We start from the raw sequence: 22,301 nt of genomic DNA on the forward strand, positions 1-22,301 counted from the left end.
AAGCACAGCTGTTTCCCTTATGAGTGGGATTGTCGCAGAAAGAAATTGGTTAGATATGGACCATAGTTGGGTCAAACATGACGTTCCTTCCACATTTCCACATCAAACTTTGTCTAAAGAAGAACTTGGTTCAGATAATGAACAAACTGAAGCTTTTCCTTATTTGCGACAAATGTCTCCAACTCTCCATTCATCAGTGATGCCAAGATGAAAGGTGTCGTCGCTTTCCCACAAATTCAAGAGCCGATGAAGGATAGTCCATGTCTAGACTATGTCGGGGAACAGGGCATGATCCAAAGAGTCTATTTAGAGAGAATGAATATATTGTGTTGTGCCGATCAATACTCTACAGGGTTAAGAAACAGAGCAACACTCACTAAGCAGCAAACTAACAAGGGGGAACCTATAGGAATGATGCATGTGGACACACAAAAGTCTCTGAATGGCAATCGACTAGCCACACATCCAGGATTACAATGTGCCACCTACATGACTCCCGTTTTGGTCAAGCAAACACCATGAATGAGGTGATCACCTTATGATCCCATTCACTTACATCTAAAGTGGTGAATTGTTAAACACATGAGCGTCAGAGGAAGTAATGAAATAAAGTGCAAATAGTGCATAATTAGCATATAAATAATCCTGTGGCAGCATGTAAACAGTAGACCAGTGCTTACATCTAGTCTCAGTAGATAGGTCCCCCTGGCCTGCCGCCCCTATGCACGTTTCGCTGCAACTTCGTCAGGAGGCATGGCTTACACTAGCTCCAGTGTGAGTACAAATAAGGACTGACATCCAATAAAGAGTGTCGGATATGTACCAGTGTTGGGACGTGAACGGCGCATGCGCGGATACAAGCCCATCTCAAACGAGGGCACTTTCTTCTGCGCTCCCAGAACGCACGCGGCCATCGCTGCTTAGCAACAAAGGCTGCCTGCGAATCCTGTGGAGCGCATCGGGAAAGCCCGGATGGAGTTGGCTCCATGCATGCGCACTTGGCCCAAAAGACTAAATATGACGCTCAGCCGCAAGTGAGGAACACACAATATGAGGATGGCTGTATGTATTATTATTATTAATATTTATATAGCGCCATTGGTTCCATGGTGCTGTACATGAAAAGGGGGTTACATACAAATTACAGATATCACTTACAGTAAACTAACAATCACAGACTGATACAGAGGGGAGAGAGGACCCTGCCCTTTCGGGCTTACATGCTACAGGATGGTGGGGAAGGAGACAGTAGGTTGGGGGGTTGCAGCAGTTCCGGTGTTGGTTGAGGCGGTAGCTCCAGTAGTGGTGAGAGAGAAGGAGGTAGCGGGGTCATTGCAGGCTGTAGGCTTGCCTGGAAGAGATGGGTTTTCAGGTTCCCGCTGAAGGATCCGAATGTGGTTGATAGTCGGACATGTTGGGGCAAAGAATTCCAGAGGATATAGGCTATTCAGGAGAAGTCTTGGAGGCGGTTGGGTGAGGAGCGAATAAGTGTGGAGGAGAGAAGGAGGTCTTGGGAGGACCGGAGATTACATGAGGGAAGGTATCGGGGGATTAGTTCAGAGACATATGGGGGAGACAGGTTATAGATGGCCTTGTAGGTCAGTATTAGTAATTTGAATTGGATACGCTGAGGGAATGGGAGCCAGTGAAGTGAAGAGATTTGCAGAGGGGAGAAGCGGAGGAGTAGCGAGGAGAGAGATGAATTAGTCGGGCAGCAGAGTTAAGGATGGACTGGAGAGGTGCGAGGGTGTTAGCAGGGAGGCCACAGAAAAGGATGTTGCAGTAGTCGAGGTGGGAGATGATGAGGGCATGCACAAGCATTTTAGTAGATTGAGGGTTGAGGAAAGCACGGATTCTGGAAATATTTTTGAACTGGAGGCGACAGGAAGTGGAAAGAGCTTGGATGTGCGGTTTGAAGGACAGGGCAGAGTCAAGGGTTACTCCGAGGCAGCGGACTTCCGTGTGGGACTGGAAGACGCTGAAAGTGCGGTTGGAAAAGTATGAGGAGATCCTGGACAGGGCGAGGTCTTTGATGCCAAAGGAAGAAAGGATCTGTTGTAGGAGGCAGTGGTCAACTGTGTCGAAAGCAGAGGACAGGTCTAGAAGCAGGAGTATACAGTATTGTCCGTTAGCTTTGGCTGTAAGTAGGTTGTTAGCAATTTTGGTCAGGGCTGTCTCAGTGGAGCGATGGGGGCGGAAACCAGATTGTAGATAGTCAAAGAACAAGTTAGATGAGAGGTGGGAGGAAAGTTCAGCGTGGACGTGCAGCTCCAGGAGTTTGGAAGCGAATGGGAGCAACGATATTGGGCGATAGCTGGACATAGCTGTTGGGTCGAGGTTTGGCTTTTTAATGGTAGGCGTGATTGTGGCATGTTTGAAAGCAGAAGGGAAGGTACCGTACGTTAGTGATAGGTTGAAGAGGTGGGTTAGGGATGAGATAAGAGTGATGGTGAGGTTGGGGAGGAGGTGGGATGGGGTCAAGCGCACAGGTTGTGAGTTGTGATTTGGAGAGGAGACAATTAAGCTCCCCTTCAGTGAAGTTGGAGAGGGAGGTTATGGGGTTTGGGCATTGGTCTGGTATACAAAGTTGTTGTGGTGGTTGAACAATGAAGACTTGCCTTGTTTGGTCGATCTTATTTTTGAAGTATGTGGCAAAGTCCTCAGCAGAGATGAGGGAGGTTGGAGGGGGCAGTGGTGGGCGGAGGAGGGAGTTAAAAGTTTTGAATAACAGTTTGGGATTTTAGGATAGGGAAGATACGAGGGTAGTGAAGTAGGCCTGCTTAGCAAAGGTGAGGGCAGATTTGAAAGCGAGTGAAGTGCAGTGAAGTCGTCTTGTTTTCTTCCAATGCTGCTCTTCAACCCTGGACACTTGCCAGAGTGATGTTTTGAGTGATGTTATTGTGCCAGGGTTGTCTGTTGATACATCGCACTCTGCCATGTACGAGACGGGCGACTGCGTTAATAGCTGATGCGAGACTGGCATTGTAGAAAGCAGTGGCGCTGTCTGTGTCGTGGAGTGAGGATATGGATGCCAGTGGTTGAATAGAGTCAGAGAGCGTGTAGGTGTCTAGGTGTGCGAGGTTTCTGTGGGGGTGCGCATGTTGCTGGACATGGGTGCCAGGTGAGGAGGAAAGGGATGACAAAGTGAGTAGATGGTGGTTGGATAGAGGGACAGGGGGATGGTGAAGTTAGTTAGAGATCAGAGGCGGGTGAAGACCAGGTCTATTGTATGTCCGTCTGTGTGGGTGGCTGAGGAGGACCACTGGGTAAGTCCAAAAGATGAAGTAAGGGACAGGAATTTGGAGGCTGCTGACTGAAAGGTATCAGTGGGGATGTTGAAGTCACCCATGATGATAGTGGGGATGTAAGTGGAAAATAAGAGAAGAAGCCAGGTAGAGAATTGGTCAATAAAGGCAGTGGTCGGGCCCGGAGGTCGGTATATGACGGCCACTTGGAGGTTGGAGGGAGAGTAGATGCGGACAGAGTGGACTTCAAAAGAGGGGAGGATTAGGGAGGGAAGAGGTGGGATTGGGTTAAAGGTGCAGTTAGAAGAAAGGAGAAGACCCACTCCTCCACCGTGTCTGTTGCCGCCGTAACACAGCGCAGCAGGGGAGGGCGGTGTCAGAGGGTCTCAGCCATGTTTCTGTGAGGCTGAGGAAGGCAAGATTGTGAGAGAGAAAGAGGTCATGAGTTACATAAAGCTTATTGCAGATGGAGCGAGCATTCCAGAGTGCTCCGGAGAGAGGGAGCAGGGGGGTGGGCGTCAAGGGCACGGGTTTTACGTTGGAAAGATTGCGGTAGTTCCTATTAGATATGGAGCAGTAAGAGGGGGTAGTAATAGGAGGTATGAGCTGTGGGGGTCCAGGATTGGGAGATATGTCGCCAGCAGTGAGGAGAAGCAGAGAGAGGGAGAGCAGACGGGAGGAGGAGAGTGGGCAGCTTGTTTTATGTTTTAGTAGGACAGATCTGAGGTTGAGGAGAAGGTCAGCAGAGGAGGTCAGGTGGGGAAGAAAAAGGGAAGGGGAGATGATTATTAGTTTACAGAGTGCTGAGGTTTGGGGATAGCGAAGGAGAGTGAGGATTAATGGAGCAAACACTGTGAAGGCATATGTAAATATGGTGAAGGAGTAAGATGGGTTAATAGAAAAGCTAGGTCCAAGTAATAAGAAGTGCTTACTCACCAGACATACCCAAAAGAGACAGATACATAGTGTGGGGTCCTGACTCCTGTCGTGACTTAATGCCGTTGAAATAACTGCAGCTTTTCGATACTTTGGCTGCAGTGATACTTTGCTGCAGGAACATGCGTGCCAGACCCCACACACGTGCCCCCCTTAGGTTGCTACTAAATTTATAGAACTGAGTAGAGGATCAGGTGAGAGGGATTGTGGGAACTGGTTTGGGATGAATTAACAATTGGCCAGCACACCAGGGGAGGTTAGACGATCAGACATTGGGCCTGGCTACATCCATATGCTAGTAACACCTTGCACCTGATAACATCTCTTGTGACCCCAACATGGATCTACAGCAGTAAGTATTGAGTACAATGCAACAAATGAATTTATGAAAGAATCAGGAGGCACTGTTGTATACCATTAAAGGGAATGTTGCAGGATAACAAACAGAGCTCTGCAAAGAATGCATGGATTTCGTCCACTGTGCCCAAATGATGAAATTCCAGAAGGTTAATAAAGTTTGACAGTGGTTTATTCTACGCGTTTCAAGGTTTTTTGCAACCTCTTCTTCAGGAAATACCACCAGGTATGGAATTTCATCATTTGGGCAGCGCAGACGAAATCCACCTATTCCTTTGCAGAGCTCTGTTTCAGATCGTTGGTGACCAACTTGTGGATCTGCGGCAGCCCTTATCTACACATGCTTTGAATACCTACTACCAGGGGAGCAGTTTTTTGTCAACCGCTTACTTTATTTGTGGGATAAGACCCTATATTGCGCTTGTGTCTCCCTCTTTCCTCACAATACTAGGATGACAAACAGCAGATCAGGTTGTACCATTAATGGGTCTGGTAAGATTATTATAATTATACAGACCAACACTCGATTGAAGCTACTTAGACCCTGGATCATACAAGACTGGGCTTTTAGCAGAAGACTACAAATACCAAGACCCTGTTTATTCATAGTGATAAAAAGTGAAATGAATTTAAAACTAATGATAAAACTCAGTCATGGCTAAATATAAAGAAGAGAATTGAAAAATGTTAATAAAGCGCATTAAATAAAGAATTTGTGAGTAAAATTACAACCATATTATGATACAGACATCATATAAATATATAGTAAACACGCACACACGTGTATCCGCTAATTGCTGCGTGCCAAAATACCGTCAGTGTCAATTACAGAGGTGAATATAGTAGTGAAACATAATAAAAGCATTTGGGTAAAAAAAAAATCATATATGATTATATTCAAAAAATTAAATAATTATATAATAATTAGATCATAATTATTCATGTACAAAACAATATATTGTTCAAAATATTTCATCAGCATTAGACTAGTCCATGTGGAATACGTCCATTCTTTATTCTTAAGTTCTGCATACCAAGATGATGTCACCACCAAGGCAAGCAGAACCTCATAATCAAACATTACAGATTACGACCCCTGTGATGACCTCCCCACTCCAGGAAAAGTATGTCCATCACCGCAGCAAGGTTACAAAGTCTGTAAAAGTAGGACGAAAAGGTTAAAACCACATAAAAAAACCAGATAAAAAGCAAAGCTAGATTAAAACAATCCCATGAGTTCATAGAAAGGAGCCAAGCCCATGGCTTTCCTGTAGACCCTCAGGAACCGTTGTATTAAGCCTGTAAATCCACCGGCTTTCCACCTGAGACACAATTTTAAATATATTCCCTCCCCTCATACCCAGCGACACTCGGTCTATAGCAATAACCCGAAGAACATTCGTCTCAGAATTGTGAAATCTTTTAAGGTGTCTCGGAAGGGTCTTTGATTGTTCCCCATCCTCTGCGTCCTTGGACCTCTCGATGTCACGGACATGCGCTCGTATTCTTATCTGCCGCTCTCTTGTAGTCGTTCCTATGTAGCTTTCATTACATGGGCATCTAGCAAGATAAATCATGTCAAACACTTCCTAATGGAAGATGGCCGAGTATTGGCGCACGCCTTCCTACAAGGGAAGAAACCCTGACTCTCACTCAGGAAACCACTTTGTTAATTTTCCTTTGAAGAAAATTGGCTTCGGACAATTTATTCCCATTCAGTGACTTTTGTGTGTCCACATGCATCATTCCTATAGGTTCCCCCTTGTTAGTTTGCTGCTTCGTGAGTGTTGCTCGGTTTCTTAGCCATGTAGTGTATTTATCGATGCAATACAATATATTCATTCTCTCTAAATAGACTCTTTGACCTTCTAAACTAGAACAACATGGGAAGGGAAGCAAAAGACCAGAAAAAGCCATACACCTGACAAATGCTATTGAGAACTCTGCTATTAGAAGTGGAAAGGAAGAACAAAGACAAAAGAATCTAATTAATAAAAATATTGGAGAAAGAGAAACCAATCACAAACTAAAATGTTTCTACACTAATGCACAAAGCATGGGCAACAAACAAGGAGAATTGGAACTACTAACACAGGAAAAGAAATATGATGTCATTGGAATCACTGAAACTTGGTGGGACGATACACATGATTGGAATACAAGACTAGAAGGATACAACTTATTTGCAAGAAACAGACTTGATAAACGAGGAGGGGGTGTCGCATTGTATGTTAGAAACGCGTATATCTGCACAGAGATTGAAGCTTCAGAGACTGGGAGTTCTGTGGAAACTGTTTGGGTAAGAATACAAGGACAGAACAATGGAAAGGACACCATTGTAGGCATTTACTACAGGCCGCCTGTGCAAGCTGAAGCTATGGATGAACTCTTTATGCATCAAATGGCCAAGTTCTCCAAAAAATATGACATAGTTGTCATGGGAGATTTCAACTATCCAGACATTTGTTGGGAATCTCTCTCAGGCAAAACTAACAGGTCAAGGAAATTCTTATCCTCTCTTGCTGACAACTTTATCTTCCAAAAGGTAGGGGAGAAAACAAGGGGAACTGCTACCTTGGATCTAATCCTTATAAATAGGGAGGAAATGGTTGAGGAGGTAAAAGTGGCTGGGACCCTAGGAGGTAGCGACCATGCTATTTTAGAATTTTGGATAACTAGAGGCGGAAGACCTGTAAAGACTCAGACGTCAAGGTTAGATTTCAGAAAGGCAGATTTTAAGGGATTCAGAAAGAGAATTGGAGGGATCCAATGGCTGGATATCCTTAAAGACAAAAATGTCCAGGAAGGATGGGAAATCTTGAAAAATGAAATTCTCAAAGCACAGTTGTTAACAATTCCGAAAAGAGGGAAGAATAGGAAGCAGTTAAGGAAACCAGGATGGATGAACACAGAACTTAAGCACATGCTAAAAAGGAAGAAAAAAATGTTTATAAAATGGAAAGAGGGAGGCATATCTAAAGAAGAATATAATGCTGTCTGCAGAACCTGCAGGGCACAAATCAGATTATCTAAAGCTGAAAATGAATTGAGGCTTGCAAGAGATGTCTAAAGCAATAATAAAGGATTTTGGGGATATGTCAAAAGTAAAAGAAAAGTCAAAGATGCTATAGGATTTTTACAGGATGAAAATGATGAAATGGTAAGACAGGATGTTGAGAAGGCTGAACTTTTAAATTCCTATTTTGCATCTGTTTTCTCTCAGAAAGGAAATGTAACATCAACTGTTATTCACTGTCCTATTAAGGGAATAGAAGAATCCAGGATATCTATAAACAGAAAGATAGTGAGGAAACACTTAGCTAGCCTAAATGAATTCAAGTCTCCAGGTCCAGATGAATTACACTCCAGAGTACTGAAGGAGATAGCAGAAGAAATTTTTGAACCCCTCTCTATAATCTTTGAAAATTCTTGGAGAACAGGAGAAGTGCCAGAAGACTGGAGAAGAGCAAATGTTTTTCCTATCTTCAAAAAGGGGAAGAAGGTGGACCCAGGTAACTATAGGCCGGTGAGTCTGACTTCTATACCAGGAAAGATCTTTGAACAAATTATTAAACAACATGTATGTCAATACCTGGATAAGAATGAAGTGATTAAACAGAGTCAGCATGGGTTTGTAACTAATAAGTCATGTCAGACTAACTTAATTTCCTTCTATGACGGTATCACTGATTGGTTGGATCAAGGAAATGCTGTAGATATAGTATATCTTGACTTCAGCAAAGCATTTGACAAAGTCTCTCATACAATTCTTATTGAAAAAATGACTAAGTATGGAATGGACAAGGCAACTGTTAGGTGGATTCATAACTGGCTTAGTGATCGGACCCAAAGAGTGGTCGTAAATGGCTGCACATCCAGTTGGAAGAATGTCTCAAGTGGGGTACCACAGGGCTCTGTCCTGGGCCCTGTATTGTTCAACATCTTTATCAACGATTTAGATGAAGGAATTGAGGGTAAACTGATTAAATTTGCTGATGACACAAAGCTAGGAGGGATAGCTAATACTAGAGAAGAGAGAGAGAGGATTCAAAAAGATTTAAATAAACTGGAGAAGTGGGCAGCAACTAACAGAATGGTTTTTAACAGGGAGAAATGCAAAGTACTACATCTGGGCAATAAAAATGGAAAAAGCATATATAGAATGGGAGGAATAGGGCTAAGTGACAGCACATGTGAAAAAGACTTGGGTATACTAATAGATCACAGACTGAATATGAGTCAACAGTGTGATGCAGCAGCAAAAAAGGCAAATGCAATTCTAGGATGTATTAACAGAAGCATACAGTCTAGATCACGTGAAGTCATTATTTCCCTCTACTCCTCTTTGGTCAGACCTCATCTGGAATATTGTGTCCAGTTTTGGGCACCACATTTTAAAAAAGACATCAACAAACTGGAGCAAGTTCAGAAAAGAGCGACCAGAATGGTGACCGGTCTGCAAACCCTGTCTTATGAGGAAAGGTTGCAGGATTTGGGAATGTTTGGTTTGCAAAAGAGAAGACTGAGAGGAGACTTAATAGCTGTCTACAAATATCTAAAGGGCTGTCACATTGTAGAAGGATCAACTTTATTCTCATTTGCACAAGGAAAGACTAGAAGCAATGGGATGAAACTGAATGGGAGGAGACACAGATTAGATATTAGAAAAAACTTTTTGACAGTTAGAGTGATCAATGAGTGGAACAGGCTGCCACGAGAAGTGGTGAGTTCTCCTTCAATGGAAGTCTTCAAACAGAGGCTGGACAGACATCTGACTGGGATGATTTAGCGAATCCTGCTTTGAGCAGGGGGTTGGACCAGATGGCCCAGGAGGTCCCTTCCAACTCTACGATTCTATGATTCTATGATTCTATGATTCTTGCTTTACATGGCGTCGAAGGGTTTCTTGATGGTTACATTGCATCATGGAGATGTTGGATTTGTTACCTGATCCCACAGATTGAGGGGATTTTGGGGTGTTTAGGAATGCTGTTTGTAACTTTCTGGGCATCTTGGCCCTAAACGATCAAACAGGGTGAAAGTCCTCAGGCTGACCATTGATGAAGTGAAACCTGTCACCAAGAAGACATTTCCTTCATTGAACCTGATGCAGTTAGTGACGAATAAGGTGAAAGATCTCACCAGGACCTTGTCCACATGGAGGAATGGTACCAGGGAGAAGGCAGTCCATCGATGGCTATTATTGGAATCTCAGTGGTGACAGCAGTTACAAGGGAAAGGCATTAATACTTTTGCATCCAGAATGATCTCCGCTACAGACAGGACAGTTACTAATTGCATCTTTATAACAAAGCTGACATTTCACGTTCGACCAGTTTCATGCATGAAGAAAAACCTTCCTACCCATTGTTACTTTAGAGCCTGTGACAATGGACGGACGATGTAAAACATGGTGAAAATTCCTAATCGGTTAATCCAACACGTTTAGAAAACCCTTACCTCCAAGTCGAGAGTCTCCCCGTGAATCCCATCCTGACCGTTCTTTATCAAGTACGCAGATAACCCCCAGAACATAAGGCATAAGACATGGTGACTAGGAGCCTCGTACGTCCTAGTGATGAAGGCACCACAGATGAAGATCACGCTTTGTGTGTGGAGAAGGAGCTGCTGACGTCTCGGGAAGACAGCATTGCTGACCTACCCCAGAGGTCCATAATCGAAGCTTAGATGGTCTAGTGCATAGCATTACATATGGCCATGAAGAAGAAGCTCTGCTGTGTAGTCCCTCTAATTATCTCTGACCATTCTCCATCCACGCAGTCACTGCATTTTGCTTTACTAAGTAGAGAAAGCGATTGATTTTCCTATTCCTTTTTTCCTGTATGACCATAATCATGCCACGACTGGTGTTGGTGCTTGTGACCTTCCAGCTCCATATTTAGTAGATAATGGTGTCATTTGGACTCACATCATGAGGCCTCGTGTGGATCGATAATACTCCGCAGTACTAGGAAGGAATATGATGGTGCATGAGCACTGAGACCACACCATTCACCATAGCTTGTGACACCACCTTGACCAGTGGATGAAGACCACCTGGGACCTCTTACACTGGAGACTATTGAAGTCACTGGTCTCAGAAAGCTCCCGCTTTCGTCAGGAACCTTTCCTGCCATCCATCCTATTGAATTATTTCATGGTGTGAAGTCAGCACGCTACATTGTAAATCTTGTATTTCATCATCATAAAATGGGAAGGCAGAAAGTCAGAACGTGATGTGGCCAACAGGTTTCCAAATTGCAGTAAGAGCTCAGACCCTCGGCTCTTCTTGGCTAAGGTTTGGCTCACATTGCCATCATACTCAGCGGCGGCTACATGTCCATCCCTCTGATGCCCACCTCATAGAGTCCTGTTGTAGCATTCCTGCATTTGGTAAGGTTGACAGAACACAACTCGTGTCCATGGAAGAAAAGACTATGGATAGATATCAACTCATGGTTATGGAGGTCCTGTGGGGTCCTGGCTAAGAGTCAATTAATCAACAATCAAATAAGCAGAAAAAGACTCAAACGATCAAAAACAATAATTCTTTATTATAAAATAGAGCAAAACTAATGAAAGAGAAATGCAGAGAAGTGACATACACATAGGACTCTACACTGGGAGACACTTCTCTGTAGAGAATTTCTGTCCTCAGCCACCTCACAGGACGCCATTATTCTACTTGGCACAGACATAACCCAGGGCCCAAAAGCTTCAGGTTAAACCTCGGCTTGTCAAGCTTTTAGGATTGATGAGACGGTGGGACCAGACGCTAGGACTTTACATTGGGAGACACTTCTCTGTAGAGGATTTCTGTCCTCGGCCACCCCACAGGGCATCATTGTTCTACTTGGCACAGACATTGCCTAGGGCCCAGAAGCTTCAGGTTACACCTCGGCTTGTCATGGTTTTAGGATTCATAAGACCGTGGGACCGGGCGCTAGGATTTTAGACTCGTAGACACTTCTCTGTAGAGGTTTTCTGTTTTCGGCCACCCAACTGGGCACCATAATTCTACTTGGCACAGACATTGCCCAGGGTCCAGAAGCTTCAGGTTACACATCGGCTTGTCAAGGTTCTATGATTGATGAGACCGTGGGACCGGGCGCGAGGATTTTACACTGGGAGACACTTCTCTGTAGAGGATTTTTGTCCTCGGCCACTCCACAGGACACCATTGTTCGACTTGTATGGTATATCGTGGCACAGCTGTGTTTGTGCTCAAATAGGTTCCCACGCCAAGATAATAATGAATAAAATTTGGCACTCAACTTGAAGTATGATGAAATTAGAATTTATTGCAGTCAAAATAAACGTTTCGGTCGCCACCAGACCTTTTTCAATACACCAACTGCTCATGAAAAGTCCATATTGAGATAAGTAACGCAGGAGTAGGGTAGCTTTCAATAAATCATGGGTCTGAGTAGGCATCGTATAAAGGAAAAATCCAATGTCTTGAGGGACTAGTGTGCTGCCCCGAGACAGGCTCCTCAATGACTGTCGTGGTGAATATATAGGGCAAACCGTAAACTACATATAATGGATAGGTTTATAATCCATAAACTAGATCCTGGGTAGGCCAATATGGTACAGTGACCCTGTGCATAAAAATCCTGGTAGAGGTGCTAAATGGTGGCAACAGACAGGGACCGGTGGTGGGTGGTGGTGTAGTGTGCTGTAGTTGAACACGGTGCCCACTGCTGGTTCGGGCCTGCATTACTTATCTCAATATGGACTTTTCATGAGCTTTCTGTGTATTGAAAAAGGTCTAGTGGTGACTGAAACGTTTATTTTGACTGCAATAAATTCTAATTTCATCATACTTCAAGTTGAGTGCCAAATTTTATTCATTATTACCATTGTCCTACTTGACACAGACTTTACCCAGGTCCCATAGGCTTCAGGTTACACCTCGGCTTGTCAAGGTTTTTGGATTGATGAGACGGTGGGACCAGGCGCTAGGACTTTACACTTGGACACATTTCTCTGTAGAGGATTTTTGCATTTGGCCACTCTGCAGGACACCATTATTTTACTTAGCACAGACATTGCCCAGCTTCAGGTTACACCTCTGCTTGTCATAATTTTAGGATTGAAGTGTCTCTCTCTATGGAACCAGACATTAGAACTTTACACTCGTAGGCACTTCGCTGAAGAGAATTTTTGTCCTCGGCCACCTCACAGGACACCATTATTCTACTTGGCACAAACATTGCTCAGGGCCCAAAAGCTTTAGGTTAAACCTTGGCTTGACAAGGTTCTACGATTGATGAGATGGTGGGACCGGGCACTAGGACTTTACACTCTGAGACACTTTTCTGTAGAGGATATCTGTCCTCGGCCACCCCACAGAACACCATAATTCTACTTGGCACAGACATTGCCCAGGGCCCAGAAGCTTCAGATTAAACCTCGGCTTGTCAAGGTTCTATGATTGATGAGATGGTGGGACCGGGCACTAGAACTTTACACTCTGAGACACTTTTCTGTAGAGAATATCTGTCCTCGGCCACCCTACAGGGCGCCATTATTCTACTTGGCGCAGAGATTACGAAGACCCAAAAGCTTCAGGTTAAACCTTGGCTTGTCAAGGTTCTACGATTGATGAGATGGTGGGACCGGGCACTAGGACTTTACACTCTGAGACACTTTTCTGTAGAGGATATCTGTCCTCGGCCACCTCACAGAACACCATAATTTTACTTGGCACAGACATTGCCCAGGGCCCAGAAGCTTCAGATTAAACCTCGGCTTGTCAAGGTTCTATGATTGATGAGATGGTGGGACCGGGCACTAGGACTTTACACTCTGAGACACTTTTCTGTAGAGGATATCTGTCCTCGGCCACCCTACAGGGCGCCATTATTCTACTTGGCGCAGAGATTGCCCAGGGCCCAGAAGCTTCAGATTAAACCTCGGCTTGTCAAGGTTCTATGATTGATGAGATGGTGGGGCCGGAAACTAGGACTGTACACTCAGAGACACTTCTCTGTAGAGGAGTTTTGCTCTCGGCCACCTTGCAGAACACCTTAATTCTACTTTTAAGCTCTCACCAGCAGGGTCATCTTATTTTACTTTAGTTACTGTATTGATAACGTTGTTACTTATGACTTGTGTGTTGAAACTGTTAAACTGTAAAGCGCTGCGGAATATGTTGGCGCTATATAAATAAAGATTATTATTACTTGGGACAGACATTTCCCAGGGCCCAGAAGCTTCAGGTTACACCTTGGTTTGTCAAGATTCTATGATTAATGAGACGGTTTGACCGGGCGCTAGGACTTTACACTCTGAGACACTTCTCTGTAGAGGATTTTTGTCCTCAGCCACCCCACAGGACACCATTGTTCTACTTGGCACAGAGATTACCCAGGGCCCAGAAGCTTCAGGTTACACCTTGGTTTGTCAAGGTTCTATGATTGATGAGATGGTGGGACCAGGCGCTAGGAGTTTTACACTCAGAGACACTGCTCTGTAGAGAATTTTTGTCCTAGGCCACCCCACAGGACACCATTCTACTTGGCAGAGACATTGGCTAGGGTAAGAAGTTTCAGGTTACACCTCAGCTTGTCATGGTTTTAGGATTGATGAGATGATGGGACCAGACACTATGACTTTACATTTGGAGACACTTCTCTGTAGAGAATTTTTGTCCTCGGCCACCCTACAGGGCGCCATTATTCTACTTGGCGCAGAGATTACGAAGACCCAAAAGCTTCAGGTTACACCTTGGCTTGTCAAGGTTGCATGATTGCTGAGATGGTGGGACCGGACGCTAGGGCTTTACACTCAGAGACACTTCTTTGCAGAGGATTTCTGTCCTTGGCCACCCCACAGGACACCATTGTTCTGGTTGGCACAGAGTTTACCCAGGGCCCAGAAGCTTCATGTTACACCTTGGTTTGTCATGGTTTTGTGATTGATGAGAGGGTGGGACCGGGCGCTAGGACTTTGTACTCAGAGACATTTCTCTGTAGAGGATGTCTATCCTCGGCCACCCCACAGGACAACATTGTTCTACTTGGCACAGACATAACCAAGGGCCCAAAAGCTTCAGATTACACCTCGGCTTGTAAAGATTTTATGATTAGTGAGACGGTGGGACCAGGCGCTAGGACTTTTCACTGGGAGACACTTCTCTGAGGTCATTGGTGATACAATCCCTGTGATAATGAATTATGGGGGTATATACAAACTCTTCATCAACCCTGGACCATGTCAGGTCATAGAGCACGACACATAAAAGACTATGCTCAAAAATCCAGTCCACCAAAAACTTACCAAATATCTGTGTTCAAAACACACAAGGGCGACATGCTAATTCTGCCAACACCGACCACCTTCATTTGGTGTCCACCATTCATCCTTATATAGCCCCACCTTAGTCCAAGAAGGTGCACAGAGATAATGGGCTCAACCACCAGTCCAGATCTGGCCACAAGACCTATTCTTCAGGTCACCATGTGCACACGAGAAGTCATAACGGACATAGAGGGGGACAATAAAGCCCGCCATGTAGGCTCTGCCCATTGTCTATGCTCCTCTGTGTCACCCCAAGTCCACGTTCCTTCTACTGTCCTGCTAATCCCCCTGTCTCTTCTGCACAGGACTCGTGGCCGTCTCTGCGGAGCGCACCATACTGCCCGAAATGCTCCCCACACCAAATACCTCGTCACCAAGCTGTGGGATCCATTCGAGAGTTCGCCTGCTGACCGCTCCGACGGCTGTGTCCTCCGATGGAACCATGAAATAAGGAAACCTGACCCAGAACGCTGACCCGAGCTGACGAAGAAATGCAATAACCTACTAATTGCCTGAGCTGTATCTGATCCTATTGTATATATCTACACTGTATCTGTACTACTTACTGCAACACTGTATCTCAGCATAAAGTATCCAACAATCTTACATGTGCTGCTGTGTCTAAATATCTGAGACTACACCCAGACCACCAGGACATAGAGCGGTGATATCACTGTATATACATCACTGGTGAGAGGTCAGCATAGTGATCAAGTACTACCCCCAGACCACCAGGACATAGAGCGGTGATATCACTGTATATACATCACTGGTGAGAGGTCACTATAGTGATCAGTACTACACCCAGACCACGAGGACATAGAGCGGTGATATCACTGTATATACATCATTGGTGAGAGGTCACTATAGTGATCAGTACAACACCCAGACCACCAGGACATAGAGCGGTGATATCACTGTATATACATCATTGGTGAGAGGTCAGTATAGTGATCACTACAACACCCAGTCCACCAGGACATAGAGAGGTGATATCACTGTATATACATCACTGGTGAGAGGTCACTATAGTGATCAGTACTACATCCAGACCACCAGGACATAGAGCGGTGATATCACTGTATATACTTCACTGGTGAGAGGTCACTATAGTGATCAGTACTACACCCAGATCACCAGATATAGAGCAGTGATATCACTGTATATAAATCACTGGTGAGAGGTCAGTATAGTGATCAGTACAACCTCCAGACCACCAGGACATAGAGCGGTGATATCACTGTCTATACATCCCTGGTGAGAGGTCACTATAGTGATCAGTAGTACACCCAGATGACCAGGACATAGAGCGGTGATATCACTGTATATACATCAATGGCGAGAAGTCAGTATAGTGATCAGTACTACACCCAGATCACCAGGATATAGAGCGATGATATCACTGTATATACATTATTCTGTTCCCAGGGCCTGTGGCTGCAAATATGGCTCTGTGAGATGCTGGATCTCTTCACCTTACTTACAATTGGCGACGGTCACAGATAGTTTAACTCAGCTGCAGACACACATTATGAAGAATCCGGAAGAGACTTTGATTTCTTTAAGAATTCTTGTTGAATGCATACAAACAGCAGCAGGTAAAAAAGACTTTCTTCAGACAGGCTGAAGGCACATGTGCCTCTAATGAAGCCAAGATGGAGACTGAGACACAGGGAGAAGAAGGAAGTGACATCACACCCAGAAGAGGGAGACAGGGAGACAGAACAGACAAACTTCATGGAAAGGGAGGATTTCAGCTATGCAAAACACAGGAACACATAGCAACAGTAAACAATATGAGAGACTGCAATATAGCATGTAAGATGTACAGGACAGTCTGTAAAATATGAGCCATAACACTCCCCATCTGAAATCTTTAGATTTCATAATTCTTATAATGTCCTCTGGAGATGTCACTGTAAACCTGAAAAACAAAGGGAAAACAAGCATGCAGGTAATAACAACAACAACAGTTGTTCAATCATGGTCAATCTTCAGTTGGAGGCATGAAGTTCTCAACAGTGGAATAGTCCGAGTCCAAGCGTAAACCCATCTTCAGATTTGGGAAGCCGCAAAGTGCAAACACTTCCACCAACCCAATAATCCACTGCAGAAAGTTCAAATGTTAGAATGTTCCAACACAGCTGGAGGAATATATGGCGGTAGGCTCCCTGCCGTGAGCTGTGTCCATACACAATGACTTTCATGTGATGTCCTCCTTTGGTAAAAGTAGCACAAGCTCAGTGACTGGACGGAAGAAAATACGAGTTGAACCGCCTTTCGTAACCTTGACTTCTACCTTATGACCACCCACCTTCAGAAATCCGTGATGATCACTGAGTTCAATTCAAAGGACTGTTCTTAGACAGGCTAGTACCCCTTGTGATACTGTCAATCTCGTGACCATATTCTTCATGTTACACACATCGGATGATGAATTGCTCGACATGTCTGATATCAGCAATGGTAGGGTGTCCTCTACACATATGCCAGCTACAACACTCTGATGTCTTGTTACCGACAAAGGACTTGGTGATGTGAATAAGACGAGCTATGGCCCGCACGACAGCTGACCATCTTGAGAAGCGCTCAAAGCGGAGAGATCTCAGTTTCAATTTTGGCAACACAAAAGGGTATTGATTAGAAAGGATTGGTCTGATCTCTTTGTCAGACTCTGGTTCCACCTGCTCGTAAATGTTGTTGAAGTCCCTTGAACTGGAACCCTCGTACAGGAGCCTTGGCGGTGACACCCACATGTAGTCATTGAGTTTAGATGCGGCGGTGAGTCTCGTCCCTCAGTCAGCTGGATTCATGTCAGTAGGAACGTAGTACCACGGGTTAGGGGTAGAAAGGCTTCTGATACGCTCTACTCTTTTGCTGACATAGACATAAAATTGTTTTGTTTGGTTATAGATGTAACCAAGTACCACTTTACTGTCTGTGTAGAAGGTAAATTAATCAATAGCAATATCCATTTCGTCCTTTATAACTTCAGCTAACTCCACTGCCAGAACGGCGGCACAAAGTTCATGTCTTGGAACAGAGTGAGCAGGTTTCGGGGGTTAGTTTTGCCTTACCGAGCAGGGGCGTATCTAGGGGGGGCAGCCGGGGCAGTTGCCCCGGGCGCAGCCGGCAGGGGGCGCAGTCTGGGCCGCAATGCAGCGGTCCACAGTGTCCTCCCTAGCGGCTGCGTTCCGCCGCCCCCCTGGCCTGAGAGTCGGCGGTTCTCTGTGTCAGCTGTCAAGCTGACAGCTGGCGCAGAGAAGGTGCGCGTGCCGGCTCCCAGGGAACAATTGTACTGGCGTCTGTATAGACGCCAGTACAATTGCAGCTCTGACCGCCGGGCCAGAGCGACGTCAGCAGCGTGACATGTCATGTGATCACACTGCTGACGTCACTCCCCGGCGCCCAGAGTGCTCAGTGAACGCGCAGCACTGGTGGTAAGTGTGCTCCAATGTGGAGCTGAAGAAACCACCGAAGATGGGGGGTGTTAATGTGTGGCGATGGGGTTAATGTGTAGTGGGGTTAATGAGTGGGGATGGGGTTAATGCGTGGGGGGGTTAATGAGTGGAGATGAGGTTAATGTGGGGATGGGGTTACTGGATGGGGGTTAATGTGTGGGGGGTTAATGAGTGGGGATGGAATTAATTTGTGGAGGGTTAATGAGTTGGGATAGGGGTTAATGTGTGGGGGATTTGGAGTGGAGGGGTACATAATGTGTTGGGGGATTTGGGAGTATGGATGGGGGGGTTAATGAGTGGGGATGGGGGTTATTGTTTGGGGGGGTTAATGAGTAGGGATGGGGTTAATGTGTGGGGTGATTTGGAGTGGGGGTACATAATGTGTGGGGGGGATTTGGGAGTGGGGATGGGGGGTTATTTAATGTGTGTGAGGGATTTGGAGTGGGGTTGGGGGGATTTAATGTGCGTGGGGAGAATTCAGGACACAGAGTATGTATGAGGAAACAGTATGGGGGTTGGGTGCAGACAGTATGGGGAGCGAACGGGTTAATGTATGTGGACACAGTATGGGGAGTCAGGGATATGTGTGAGCAGACAGTATAGAGAGTGAGGGGCTAAATATATGAGGAGACAGTATGGTGAACAGGGGGGTGTTAGAGGAGGGAGGGGAATAGTGTGAGGAGACAGTATATTATTTAGGAGCATTATAATGAGACTTCTCTCTTTAAGGGCGTCGTGTGGAGATTTGCTGCAGAAGACCGGAGAAGATGGAAGTCTGCAGAGACGAGATGTGGGTGAGAAAACTCATCATGGGGTCTGGACAAGAAGAAGAAAAGGAGACTGACTCCAGAGACGACGTCATCTATAAGGTACCTGGATGTAAATGTTATTTGTGATACTGACTAATTATCATGTTTTTATTTGTTAGGAACATTACAGGGGTTGTCCAGGTCTGTGCTGAGTCTGCAGACATTCTGTGTGACTGCAGACGTCTGAATTCTCACAGTGCTCACTGATCGCTGTCAGGATTCTCTCGTGCCGGTAATTTACATACATGCGGTCACATGCTGACTAGACGTGTGTGGCCTCACTCCATGATAATGAACGGAGCGAGGCCGGGCACGTCTAGTCGGAATGTGGCCAGAAGTATATAAATCACATACTTGTGCTGACATGACTGTACATCGGCCAGGGAGAATCCTAAATGTGTGCAGTGCATTCGTTGTGAGATTCAGAAGCTGCAGTGTCAGGATTCAGCTCTGCAGGTTCCAGTAGTCATCACACGGACACTTCACTCATACGCGATTTCCATAGTTATGGTCCTGTGACAGCGAGCTTCTCTTCCTGCTTCTCTCAGTTTTTTACTGAACATTGAGAGCATTAGGAAGAGCAGCTCGCAGGTACATGGCTAAGTGTGCAAGTCGCATATGTACTTGGGGGGGGGCGCCGAACCAAATTCTTGCCCCGGGTGCCAGGAAGCCTAGATACGCCTCTGTTACCGAAGATGAATCCACAATGCACCTTGTTACCGTCTTCCAAAGTCTTCAGGTAGGCTACGGCAGCTATAACCTCTGTAGAAGCGTCGGAGAAAATGTGGACTTCTCTTCTGATGGTGGCTGAAAGGGTGCCTGGGGAATAACAATGTGGGACTTGGAAATGCTCTAAGACCTTCAGAGACTTCTTCCACACCTCCCACCTTTGTTGTTTCTGGGACGGTAGCGGAGTGTCCGAATCCGTACTCTCGGTGGTCAACTGTCTCAACAGTATCTTGCCTTGAATGGTGATGGGTGCGATAAACCCGAGAGGATCATAGATGCTGTTCACAACAGATAGGACTCCTCGTCTAGTGAAAGGTTTATCACAAGCTGACACTTGGAAAGTGAACGTGTCCTGCTTAATATCCCAAATCCCAATCCGTCTTACTCCATAGATGGCCACTGCAGGCGAGGGGCTGTTCCCGAAGACGTGCACCTTCATCCTGTAGTCTATGACCTTGTTGCGGACGTCGTTGTCTTCGTGCCATAGGAATCTGAGGTAGTTTCTGCTGTCTTCTCTCACGATAAAGCAATGAAACATTTGTTGAATGTTGGCCATTACTGCGACAGGTTCTTGTCTGAAGTGAATCAGTACTTCTATAAGGCTGTTGTTGAGATTAGGCCCAGTGAGGAGCAGGCTATTTAGGGAGATGCCTTCATACTGAGCACTGGAGTCAAACACCACTCTAATTTGGCCAGGTTTGCGAGGATGGTAGACACTAAAGGATGGAAGATACCAGCATTCTTCACTTTCTTTTAGCGGGGGTGCGGGTTCCGCGTGACCTCTATCAAAGATATTCTGAAGTCGACAAAATGTTTCTCCATCTCTGGCCTTCTCTTTAAGGTGAGTTTTAGGGATGAAAACCTTGACGCTGCTTGTTGAAGATTAACAGGTAGCCTTGTTCTTGGAGAACGAAAAGGTAAAGGTGCTACCCAGCTATTTGAATCGTCTTGAGCAAATTCCTTTTCCATAATCTTTATAAATTCTTTGTCCTCCCTTGCAGGTGCTAGCTGGTTGTCTTCTCTTGTAGAGTTGAACACTGTTGACCCGAGGTCATCATTACGGGACAGGAATACGTTCGCGTTTTCACAGGTTGATTTCTTCCACTTGTTGTCGCTTATCTTCTCTTTCACCCAGTAATGATGTGGGCATGGTTGAAAGTAATTGCTGCGACCATTTGGTAGGACATGAGTCTTAAATGAGGAAATCCTCGTGGGTCTCTTCATCTTTTCTATACAGACATTGCCTATGATAACCCAGTCTAGGTCTAAGCATTGAGCAAAAGGAGCGTCGTGTGGCCCGTTGATTTGCTGACATACCTTGTGAAGTTGCAGAATGTCTCTGCCAAGCAGGATCAGGATGTTTGCGCTGTTGTCGAGAGTTCGTATCTTGCCTGCCAAAGTCCTTAGATGAGGGTGATGGAGTGCAGCCTCTGGAGTTGGAATTTCCTCTCTGTTGGACGGTATCTGGTTGTATTCGACCAGAGTGGGTAAGGGTATCTCCACATTGTTCTCAAGAGAAGACACCATGAGTCCATTGGCTCTTCTCCCAGAGACCTCCGTAACACCGCTGCAGGTGCCCAGGGTGTAGGGGTGAGAGTTTCCCTTTAATTCAAACATGTCAAAAAGCTCTGATCTTGCAAGTGACCAGTTGCTCTGATCGTCCAGGATAACATACACCCTTGCGGTTTTCTCTGGTCGACCCTTGGGATACACATTCGCCAGGCATATCTTTGCACACGACTTGCCCCAGAGGCCTTCTCCGCAGACTTCTGTGCATGAAAAAGACATTGTGATAGAACTCACTGTTTGAACAGCATCCTCTCCGCCTCGCCTTGTGGTGGGGGAAGGCGTAAGCTGTGTAGTGTTAAGGCCCCTTTACATTTAGCGATGCACCAGCGATCCGACCAGCGATCTGACCCGGTCAGGATCGCTGGTGCATCGCTAAATGATCGCTAGTGAGCTGTCACACAGGCAGACCTCACAGCGATGCAGCAGCGATGCAGCGCACGATACTTACCTTTCACACACAGCGATCCGGACGTCCTCCCGCCCGCCTCCACGCGTCGCTCGTCGGCGCCAGCAGGAAGCCCAGCAGGAAGCGCCCAACGAGAAATGGAGCCGGACATGCTCGCGCGATCAGCGATGGACAGCGGGGAGCCGGTCGGAGGTAAGTATCACACATAGCGATATCGCTATGTGTAAAACCCCCTTTAGATTGTAATGGATGGAGCGCTTGCACATGCTCCTCACTGTCACACTCCAAACACTTAATAGATATTTTACAGTCCTTAGCAAAGTGTTCAGTAGAAGCGCAGCACCTGTTACATATCCCAAAGTTCTTCAGAAGCTCTTTGCGTTCCTGGAGTGATTTCTTTCTGAAGCCGATGCACTTCTTTAAAGGGAGAGGTTTCTTGTGAATGGGACACATACGATTAGGATTCTCAACCTTCTCACCTTTG

General features: G+C 45.6%; 1 protein-coding gene across 1 annotated transcript in view; it reads left to right on the forward strand.

The window, feature by feature from the left end:
- LOC141054854 (acid-sensing ion channel 1C-like) overlaps window positions 1–15,449 on the forward strand; it is a 365,182-nt gene extending 349,733 nt beyond the window's left edge. The window contains exon 10 of the mRNA XM_073551727.1: window positions 15,149–15,449. Coding sequence (XP_073407828.1) covers window positions 15,149–15,253 — 105 coding nt within the window. The 3' untranslated portion in view covers window positions 15,254–15,449. The remainder of the gene's footprint in view (window positions 1–15,148) is intronic.
- Window positions 15,450–22,301: the final 6,852 nt, after the last annotated feature.

The sequence above is a fragment of the Dendrobates tinctorius genome, unplaced genomic scaffold (genome assembly GCF_039654945.1).
Source record: "Dendrobates tinctorius isolate UK_male_01 unplaced genomic scaffold, ASM3965494v1 ptg000179l, whole genome shotgun sequence".
NCBI lineage: Eukaryota > Metazoa > Chordata > Amphibia > Anura > Dendrobatidae > Dendrobates > Dendrobates tinctorius.